General features: G+C 35.8%; 2 protein-coding genes and 1 pseudogene across 2 annotated transcripts; all 3 read left to right on the forward strand.

Moving 5' to 3' along the window:
• Positions 1-245: 245 nt before the first annotated feature.
• On the forward strand, positions 246-2,499 carry LOC128957173 (uncharacterized). Its single transcript, XM_054302895.1, has 4 exons — positions 246-259; positions 1,053-1,184; positions 2,122-2,316; positions 2,421-2,499. The coding sequence occupies exons 2-4, from the start codon at positions 1,075-1,077 to the stop codon at positions 2,497-2,499; spliced, it is 384 nt and encodes a 127-aa protein (XP_054158870.1). The 5' UTR covers positions 246-259; positions 1,053-1,074.
• Positions 2,500-2,669: 170 nt separating this feature from the next.
• LOC128957174 (DNA-directed RNA polymerase II subunit RPB1-like) lies at positions 2,670-8,023 on the forward strand (annotated as a pseudogene).
• Positions 8,024-9,265: 1,242 nt separating this feature from the next.
• Positions 9,266-10,372, forward strand: LOC128957210 (uncharacterized). Its single transcript, XM_054302940.1, has 4 exons — positions 9,266-9,402; positions 9,507-9,635; positions 9,929-10,132; positions 10,227-10,372. Exons 1-4 carry the CDS (start codon positions 9,269-9,271, stop codon positions 10,330-10,332), a joined length of 573 nt encoding a protein of 190 aa, XP_054158915.1. The 5' UTR covers positions 9,266-9,268; the 3' UTR covers positions 10,333-10,372.
• The last annotated feature ends 491 nt before the right edge of the window (positions 10,373-10,863 follow it).

A 10,863-nucleotide genomic window follows, 5' to 3' on the forward strand; every position in this document is an offset into this window, starting at 1 on the left:
TTTTTAAAATTAATTAGTTTTAAATTATTATTATTTATATATATATATTAAACTTTAATACAATTTTTTTTGAAAATTTTTTGATTCAAACACACAATATGACTGATAAACAATATATCAGTTCATATTCACACACATTAAGTGTTGTTAAACAAGAAATTATTGAATTAAATATCAATAGTGAATCAAATAATAATAATAATAATAATAATAATAATAATAATAATAATAATTTTATCGATTTAAAATTGATTCATAAGTAAGTATATTATTAAATAAAATTTTTAATATATATATATATATATATTTGTATACATATTATTATTATAATAATTATTAGTAGTATATATGATATATACTTATTATAAAATATAATTACATTTTTTTTCTGTACAATCATTTAGTTTATGGTGTGTGTTGTCTATTAAATATATATTAATAATAATAATATATTTTTTTTTATATATATTTAAATATAATTTCAAAAACAGTTTACTTGTATTTAGTGAGAATTTGTAGTGTCTTTTATATACAGGTACAGTACATATTGATTATAATTTATATAAAAAACACATTATTTATTATTACATAAATTTATAATACTTTAAAAGTTTTAATACAATTTACAATACATTTGTAAAAAAAAACACAAAAATTGTTTTTAAAAAACTGTATTTACTGTGATATAACATACCATACACTCAGTATATATATATATATATATATATAACTTAAATATTATTATATCATATAAATTGTTGTGTTTAAAAAAAACAATTTGTAATAATAATAGACAAACAACAAAAAGTTTACCGAAAAAAAAGTCCCCGAAAATCGGTTATCAAACAAACAAAAAAAAATATATAAATATTTTATAAAAACATTTAAAATTTGAATTGCAATGCAATTGAAATCAATTCAGTGTTTTCTAACATTAATAGTGTTTGCAATTAAACCGACCATCAGTTCATTGAATGGAAAAAAAAATTGCGAAAATGTTTGACAAACAAAAAGTTTATATTGATTTAAATTGTTTTTTTTTGTTGATGTAGTAGTAGTACTATTTGGCGAGAAATGGACCCAACGGTAGCTGATCAGGGATACTATGGCATCATTAAATTGATCCAGTATCTTTCTGGATTGATCAATCACTATGGTGATATGAATTGCCAGGAGTACAAAAGGTAAGTTAATTAATATATATATATTTTTAATTTCTGGGGTTACCAATTGGCCGATACCGTGGACACTGCCAGTCCAAACACAAACAAACCGATTGGTAGTCTAACGACTGGCGAAGGACAGCGGTTTTAATACATGCTATTCGACGCAATCGTCGCCACAGTTGTCGCCGATAAGCAACACTCTAGCTATACCCGAATGGACAGTACGGCCAACGGTTCGCCATTTGACGATATTATACGCCATTGAGTTTTCAAGGAGTGGCCACTTCGGCCAACTGGAGTCTGGATGCTATACTACCGACTGGTGATGGCCTGTCGTTTGCTGCCAAAGAAATCAAATTGTTTTCGGATTATCCGTCAAAATCAGCGGACGGTTTCCGTGAACTACGTATTGTTAAGCAACCCGATTGTCATCACAGGGCCCGGTATATGACGGAGGGATCGCGCGGTACTATCAAAGACCGTACGGGTCTATCGTATCCGGCCGTCCAGTTGTTTGGCTACTCGGCCAAGGACGGGCCAAGTAAGATGCAATGTTTTATCGGACACGACACCAATCTATGGTCAGCCGCACCTGTTTTATCAGGCCTGCGAAGTCAGCGGTAAAACACCGTATAAGATGACCAAAGTTGACGGTTTCAATGTTATTGAGTTGAAACTGATGGGTAAACATCAATACCTAACGGTTCTCGACTGTATGTGTATACTGAAGCGAGTCGGACATCAAAGGCGGTAACGATTTGTTTATTATTGGCAAAAATTTTCACAAAGATTCAAAAGTGGTATTTACGGGTACTTCGGGTTCGGGCTAATTAAATAATTAATGGCCTCTAAAATAGTTGATAAATAATTTTATTTTATTTTTTTAATAGACAATTGATATAATTATTATTATTATTATTATTATTATTATTATTATTATTATTAATATATTTAGCAGACAATTGGCTATTGGAAAGCTTACGTTAACTGCTTGGAAATCCTATGAACAATATTGGGTTATTTACACAAACGGTAATAACTATCGGCGCCAGAGATTAGGTGCCACAAAATTAGTGACCATTTTGATGGCAGAAATGTATGTAACTTTTGATGAGTTGGTCCAAAATTTCAGTCAACAGGAAATTCAAGAGTATGTATTTTATAATTATTTTTTTTTATTAATTGATAACCAGTTGAGAATGCTAGATAACTATATATATAACTATAATTATAAAATATATATTTATATTATAGGTTGACTTATCTTATAAATCAATATGACTATTGGATTCGTCAAATATACATTGATCTTTATCGACATCACATCGCTTAATATCACTCTCTCTCTCTCTCTCTCTCTCTCTCTCTCTCTCTCTCTCTCTCTCTCTCTCTCTCTCTCTCTCTCTCTCTCTCTCTCTCTCTCTCTCTCTCTCTCTCTCTCTCTCTCTCTCTCTCTCTCTCTCTCTCTCTCTCTCTCTCTCTCTCTCTCTCTCTCTCTCACTCACATTCATCCATTCACTCACTCACACACACACACACACACACATTGGTCACCTCGAACTGGCCAAACCCGTGTTTCATATCGGCTTTTTGACAAAGATTATCAAAACACTTCGTTGTGTTTGTTTTTATTGTTCAAAAATGTTGATATCGCCCACCAATCCGAAGATCAAAGAGATTATCAACGAAACAAAAGGCAATCCCAGGAAACGGTTGGCTCACGTCTACGATCTTTGTAAAGGAAAAAACATTTGCGAAGGTATGTAGAGATGAGAGAGATAGAGGGTTACCATCGATGACCACTGTATCGAAAACTAATTGATTTTTGTTGTTATTGTGTTGTTATTTAGGTGGCGAAGACATGGATATCAACAAAAACGACGGCAACGATGACAATAATGGCGATCAGATGAAAAAGTTGAACAGTCACGGAGGTTGCGGTCGATATCAGTCTAGTATTAGGCGAGTAGGACTCGAATTGACCGCCGAATGGAAACACCTTAACAAAGATTCTCAGGAGAAGAAAATCTTTTTGACCGCCGAACGAGTGCACGAAATATTCAAACACATTACCGACGAGGAAGTACTAGTAGGGTGCGGCCACACATATTATTGCCGAAAATGTCAAAATGCTTCAGTATTATGCGGACACACACTGGTCGACAACGATATACTCGGTATACCGAAAGCTCAACAATAATCTGGTCGACCACTGAAATCAATCAAACAGCGACTAAAGTCGAAAGAAGGTCGAATTCGCGGTAATCTTATGGGCAAACGTGTCGACTTTAGCGCCCGTACGGTCATTACGCCCGATCCTAATTTGCGTATCGACGAAATCGGTGTACCCCGTAGTATAGCCCAGAATCTGACATTCCCGGAAATTGTTACACCGTTTAACATCGAACAGATGTACGAACTGGTACGCATAGGTCATAACCAGTATCCCGGAGCCAAATACATCATTCGGGACAATGGCGAACGTATTGATCTGCGATTTCATCCGAAACCAAGTGATTTGCATCTACAGTACGGCTACAAAGTTGAACGACACATTCGGAACGGAGATGTTATCGTTTTCAAACGGCAGCCAACCCTACATAAGATGTCTATGATGGGCCACAGGATACGGGTGTTGCCGTGGTCAACATTCCGGATGAACCTATCGGTAACCACGCCCTACAATGCCGATTTCGATGGCGACGAAATGAATATGCATGTACCCCAGTCGCTGGAAACTAAAGCCGAAATCGAACAGCTGGCCATGGTCCCGCGTAACATCATTACCCCGCAAAGTAATAAACCCGTAATGGGTATCGTCCAGGACACACTGACGGCCGTACGCAAAATGACCAAACGTGACGTATTCCTCGATAAGGAACAGATGATAACTTTGTTGATGTTTTTGCCGATTTTGAACGGAAAGATGCCGATGCCGACCATATTTAAACCGAAACCCTACTTAAGGTGACCGCTAATACGGCCATCTATTACGATACCGATACACTGATCAGTGTTATGATCGGAGATCAAGATTTTGTTAATGTTTACTACGAAATGCCTGATTTCGATGTCTCCACTCATCAGTCCGTGGCTTTTGTTGTATAGAATTAGATCGCAAACCTATGACCGACAAGAAGCTGAACGATGGAAGCGATTGCCGAAAAAATTAGCGCCGATTTTGGCGACGATCTGAACTGTATATTCAACGACAACAACGACGAGAAACTAATACTTCGTATACGTATTATGAATAGCGGCGAAAAATCGATACCGCCGTCAAAACGGCCGAAACCGGTTATATTCAACGACGGCTGATCAAAGCTATGGAATCGGTAATGGTTACCTACGACGGAACCGTACGTAATTCCAATGGCCAAGTAATTCAGTTGCGTTACGGTGAGGACGGCCTCGATGGCGGTGCCGTTGAGTTTCAAAATTTACCGACACTTAAGCCAAACAATAAGGCACTGAAAGATAAGTTCAAGTTTGACGCCTCTAACGAACGCTATCTACGAAAGTAAGCGATTTTTTTTTTCATTCAAATTATTAGTTTTGGTTTTTATTTATTGTGTTTGTTTTGTTTATCGGCAGAATATTTACCGAAGACGTTGTCCGCGAACTGCTCGGCAATTCGTCCTCACTGTCGGAACTCGAACAGGAATGGGATCGCATACGTACCGATCGGGACACATTGCGCGACATATTTCCGACCGGCGACTCCAAGGTAGTGATGCCATGCAATCTGAATCGTATGATATGGAATGCGCAGAAAATATTTCACGTAAATCTTCGCGGCCAAACTGATCTGTCGCCGCTGAAAGTCATCGACGGTGTCGAAGCACTGGTCAGCCGATTGACAATAGTACCCGGCGAAGATCGCCTATCGGTACAGGCCAATAAAAATGCAACCCTACTGTTTCGGGCACTGCTCCGATCGACACTTTGTTCGAAAAAGATTACCGAATCCGATCGGTTGTCGTCCGAAGCGTTCGACTGGTTGATCGGCGAAATCTAAACCCGATTTCAACAATCGCAGGTACAGCCGGGCGAAATGGTCGGTGCGTTGGCCGCCCAATCGCTCGGCGAACCGGCCACTCAGATGACACTGAATACTTTCCATTACGCCGGTGTTTCGGCCAAAAACGTAACCCTAGGTGTTCCGCGACTGAAAGAAATTATTAATATATCGAAAAAACCGAAAACACCGTCACTGACCGTCTTCTTGAAGGGTGCGGCCGCCAGAGATGCCGAAAAAGCCAAAGATGTATTGTGCCGTCTCGAGCATACAACCCTACGTAAGGTGACCGCCAATACGGCCATCTATTACGATACCGATCCACTCAACAGTGTTATCACCGAAGATCAAGAGTTTGTTAATGTTTACTACGAAATGCCTGATTTCGATGTCTCCACTCATCAGTCTGTGGTTTTTGCGTATAGAATTAGATCGCAAACCTATGACCGACAAGAAGCTGAACGATGGAAGCGATTGCCGAAAAAATTAGTGCCGGTTTTGGCGACGATCTCAACTGTATATTCAACGATAAACTTATACTTCGTATACGTATTATGAATAGCGACGAAATAATGGAAGAAGAAGAAGAATAAGTGGACAAAATGGAAGACGACGTATTCCTCCGGTGTATTGAGTCGTCAATGTTGTCGGATATTACACTACAGGTATGTTAGTGTGTGATCACCGAATTGGGTCAACAATTATCTTACGGTAAGTTTTTTTTAAAACTAATAATTTGTTTTAATTTTTTTCAAAAAAAGGGAATCGCAAGCATTGCCAAAGTTTATATGCATTTACCGACAACTGATAATAAAAAGAAGATTATGGTTACCGAAACCGGCGACTATAAGGCCATTGCCGAATGGCTACTGGAAACTGATGGTACATCACTGATGCGTGTACTGTCGGAACGGGATATAGATCTGATGGCCAATACTCGACACGGTATCAACAGACAGGATGTCGGCTGTTTTATGCGCTGTTCGTTCGAGGAGACTGTCGATGTACTGATTGATGCCACAAAACACGCCGAAGTTGACCGTTTGAAAGGTGTATCCGAATGTATTATTGTTGGACAGTTGGCCAAAATGGGTACCAGTGCTTTCGGTATGCTTTTGGATCCTGATAAGTGCAAACAGGTATCGAAATATCTACAACTTTGCCCGGAATGGGAACTATGGGTTAGTAGTAGTAGTAGTCTATTGTTGTCTTAACTATATATTTACCGATTAATTATCTTATATTAAACTATTTTAACAGGTGCCGGCATATTTTTCGGTAGTGCCGATTCGCCATCTATGGCCGGTATGACACCTATTCAATTGATATTTGCGAAATGATCGAAGCGCTGGCCGCCCAATCGCTCGGCGAACCGGCCACTCAGATGACACTGAATACTTTCCATTACGCCGGTGTGTCCGCAAAAAAACGTAACCTTAGGTGTTCCCAGACTTAAGGAAATTATTAACATATCGAAGAAACCGAAAACACCGTCGCTGACGGTTTTCTTGAAGGGTGCGGCCGCCAGGGATGCCGAAAAAGCCAAAGATTGTGCCGTCTCGAGCATACAACCCTACGTAAGGTGACCGCCAATACGGCCATCTATTACGATACCGATCCACTGAACAGTGTCATTATCGAAGACCAAGAGTTTGTTAACGTTTACTACGAAATGCCTGATCAATAATGCGGGTGATTTCGGAACGGGATGTCGAGATTCTGGCGCCGAACACCTATTCTAATGATATTTGCGAAATATTTGCCACTTTGAGTATCGAAGCCGTCCCTGAAAGCGGTCGAAAAAGAGATGAATCACGTAATCAGTTTCGATGGTTCGTATGTCAACTATCGACACTTGGCCTTACTGTGCGACGTAATGACGCGGCTAAAGGTCATTCAGATGGCCATTACGGTCGACACGGTATCAACAGACAGGATGTCGGCTGTTTGATGCGCTGTTCGTTCGAGGAGACAGTCGACTGTACTGATCGATGCCACAAAACACGCCGAAGATGACCATTTAAAAGGTGTATCCGAATGTATTATTGTTGGTCAGTTGGCCAAAATGGGTACCGGTGCCGTTCGGTATGCTTTTGGATCCCCGATAAGTGCAAACAGGGTATCGAAATACCTACAAATTTGCCCGGAATGGGAACTATGGGTTAGTAGTAGTCTAATGTTGTTTTACCGTAACTATATATTTACCGATTAATTATTATATTTTAACTATTTTAACAGGTGCCGGCATATTTTTCGGTAGTGCCGATTCGCCATCTATGGCCGGTATGACACCCCAGATGATTCCATGGGGACAGGGAGCCACTCCAGCTTACGGCCAGGCATGGTCGCCGGGACTCGGTTTAGGAATGACGCCCAATGCGGCCGGTTTTTCGCCGTCTGCCGCATCCGATGCAAGCGGTTTTTCGCCCGGCTATTCGCCCGGTTGGTCACCTCAGCCCGGTTCGCCTGGCTCTCCATCATCGCCATACATACCGTCACCGCACGGCCCGCTATCGCCATCCTATTCGCCGTCGTCACCGGCCTATGCACCGATGTGTCCCGGAGTGGGTCCGTCCAGTCCCACATACAGTCCGACAAGTCCATCGTATTCGCCGACGAGTCCATCATATTTACCCACTTCTCCTAACTATTCCAACGGATGTCGGATCTACTGATCCGAGCCGCCGAAGTTGACCATTTGAAAGGTGTATCCGAATGTATTATTGTGGGGTACAGTTGGCCAAAATGGGTACCAGTGCTTTCGGTATGCTTTTGGATCCCCGATAAGTGCAAACACAGGGGTATCGAAATGACCGACAAATTTACAAATTTTTTTTTCTCTTAACTATTATACTGTATATATATATATATATATATATTTACCTATTAATTGATATTATTTATTTAAAAATCTCAATCTATATAAATTATTTAAATTTTTATTAAAATATTAAACTACATGTGTGTGTGTGTGGGTGTGGGTGAGTGGACAGTCATAAATTTAAATTGTTGCCAAATTTTTTCTATTTATATATTTATATATTATATACATATTCATATATTTTCTAATATTTCAATTACTTTTTTTTATACATTATTAATTAAAATTATTAATTATTTATTACTATATTATTACAGTATTATTATTATTATTATATAAATATATTTTTGTATTAAATAATGAAAAAATAATTAATATTAAAATTAATTATTAAAAATTATTATTATTATTGATTATTGATTATAAATTATTAAAATTAAAATAAAATTAGTTTAAAAATCATTTCTATTATTACTTTTATTATACATATTATATATATATATATTTCGGTTCCTATTAAACGGTTTCGGTTCGGTTCTTAAATTTCGGTTATAATTATTAAAAAAAAAACATAATATAAACATATTATAATAAAATAATTTTTTTAAACTATTACTAAATTAATTTATAGTTATTCTAATTAATTGACTGAATATTTTTTATTTCGGTGAAAATATAAAATTTAGATATTTTTTAAAAAAAAACTATGTAACGTAACTACGGTTTCGGTTCGGTTCCTTAAATATTGCCCGATTCCGACCTCTAGTGTGCAGTATATTATGTGTAAAGATAGTAGACTCTAACTGATTAAACAGAGTAGAGTGACCATCAAAAAAAAAAACCAAATAATTTATTAAAAAAACTAAATTTATATATATATATATATATATAATAAAAAGTGCAATTATTTTAATTATTATTATATACCGGTATTAATAAATTATTCAAAAGTTTTAAAAATTTATTAATTGTATTTTTTTTTGTAAAAAAAATTATAACTGTATATGTATTATACAGGCGGCACCTGTAATGATGATCAGTCTATTTATATAAAACATTGTTATTGTTATTAATGTTTTTTTTTAATGGTATTAGGTTTTCATTTGGCAATACATTATTGTTATTATTATATATATATATATATATATATATATTTAATGATTTAATTTTTGTAAATTAATTAATTAACTAAACTTTTATATATATAATACAATTTAAAATAAAATAAGTTTTTTTGTTTGTTTTTCATTGAATCTAAATATTATGGCTTCATATTCACAGTCATTGTGTGAAATAAAACAAGAAATTTGTGATTTAGATATCAATAGTCAATCAAATAGTAGTTGTATTGCATTGACTGGTAATCAGTTGATTGACAATACAACTGATATTATTAAGTAAGTAATTATAATATATATATATATAAATAATATAATAATTTAATTTTTAATTTAATTAATTAATTATGTTGTTGTTGTTGTTGTTGTTGTTGTTATAATAGCGATGATATATCAATGGAAATCAATGGCAAAATCATTATTCATGGTATAAACCAATTGATTGGTTACATCACAAGTTTGATGCATCCAATAAATGTCAAAATACCAGTTGGCGATGATTTATATGCTAAGTAAGTGTATTATAAATGTGATATTAGAGAGAAAGAGAGAGAGAGAGAGAGAGAGAGAGAGAGAGAGAGAGAGAGAGAGAGAGAGAGAGAGAGAGAGAGAGAGAGAGAGAGAGAGAGAGAGAGAGAGAGAGAGAGAGAGAGAGAGAGAGAGAGAGAGAGAGAGAGAGAGAGAGAGAGAGAGAGAGAGAGAGAGAGAGAGAGAGAGAGAGAGAGAGAGAGAGAGAGAGTTCTATACATTTTATAAATTATTGATATAAATATATATTTGTTATAAACTATTATATTATGTTTAGACGCCAATCAAGTATCGGACAATTGATGATAATTGCTTGCAAAACACTCGAATATTTTTGGACAATATTTTCAGCCAAACATAATCCTAATGACCAACGATTGATGAGATCATCGGCCAATAAGTTCCGAAACGAATGGCTGATTAAATTACCCGAAAATATTGCCAAAATGGCCAATGATTTTACCGAACAAGAGTTAAATTGGTTTGTTTTTTATTATATATATAAAAAATATATGTATAAATTTTTTTATATTTTTTATTTTAATTTAATAAAAATTTTTTGTCAATATATTTAGGATTAATCACTTGTATAATGCTATTAGAAGAGAGTGCAGTCAACTATACGATTATTGTCAGAGAAGACAACAAACACGTGTTCCGCGCGTCCAACAGAATACATGATCTCTCTCTCTCTCTCTCTCTCTCTCTCTCTCTCTCTCTCTCTCTCTCTCTCTCTCTCTCTAATGTATCTCTTATATCAATACATAAGTTATAGATTTGATCAACAATTGGTTGATTAGTCGTCTGTATAGTTAATAATAATAAATAATTATAATTTAGATTAAAATTCTTATTGATCTCTCTCTCTCTCTCTCTCTCTCTCTCTCTCTCTCTCTCTCTCTCTCTCTCTCTCTCTCTCTCTCTCTCTCTCTCTCTCTCTCTCTCTCTATCTRTCTCTCTCTCTCTCTCTCTCTCTCTCTCTCTCTCTCTCTCTAAATAAAAATAATTATATATATATATATTTAAATACTTATAGCTGTTATCATGTATTAAACAGGTTTTCTTATTTTATTAAAAAAATAAATAAAAACTTTTAATAAAAAACTTGATTTATTTTTTAAAAAATATATGTTATATTTTTTTAGAGCAGGTGCAATCTAAAAAACATTATCTAAAGCCACCCCTACCCCCTACACGTGTGTATGTGGGAAC

The sequence above is a fragment of the Oppia nitens genome, unplaced genomic scaffold (genome assembly GCF_028296485.1).
Source record: "Oppia nitens isolate AA-2021 unplaced genomic scaffold, nextdenovo-longstitch-racon4-pilon3 scaffold38_pilon_pilon_pilon, whole genome shotgun sequence".
In the NCBI taxonomy this organism is placed as follows: Eukaryota; Metazoa; Arthropoda; class Arachnida; order Sarcoptiformes; family Oppiidae; genus Oppia; species Oppia nitens.

What these genes read in the sequence shown, in the direction of transcription:
- LOC128957173 (XM_054302895.1), top strand. Translation starts at nt 1,075, where the DNA reads ATGGACCCAACGGTAGCTGATCAGGGATACTATGGCATCATTAAATTG. An exon ending in AATTGCCAGGAGTACAAAAG is followed by an intron (nt 1,185 to 2,121) that starts GTAAGTTAATTA and finishes TAATATATTTAG; the next exon opens with CAGACAATTGGCTATTGGAA. An exon ending in AGTCAACAGGAAATTCAAGA is followed by an intron (nt 2,317 to 2,420) that starts GTATGTATTTTA and finishes TTTATATTATAG; the next exon opens with GTTGACTTATCTTATAAATC.
- LOC128957210 (XM_054302940.1), top strand. Translation starts at nt 9,269, where the DNA reads ATGGCTTCATATTCACAGTCATTGTGTGAAATAAAACAAGAAATTTGT. An exon ending in GGCGATGATTTATATGCTAA is followed by an intron (nt 9,636 to 9,928) that starts GTAAGTGTATTA and finishes TATTATGTTTAG; the next exon opens with ACGCCAATCAAGTATCGGAC. An exon ending in ACCGAACAAGAGTTAAATTG is followed by an intron (nt 10,133 to 10,226) that starts GTTTGTTTTTTA and finishes CAATATATTTAG; the next exon opens with GATTAATCACTTGTATAATG.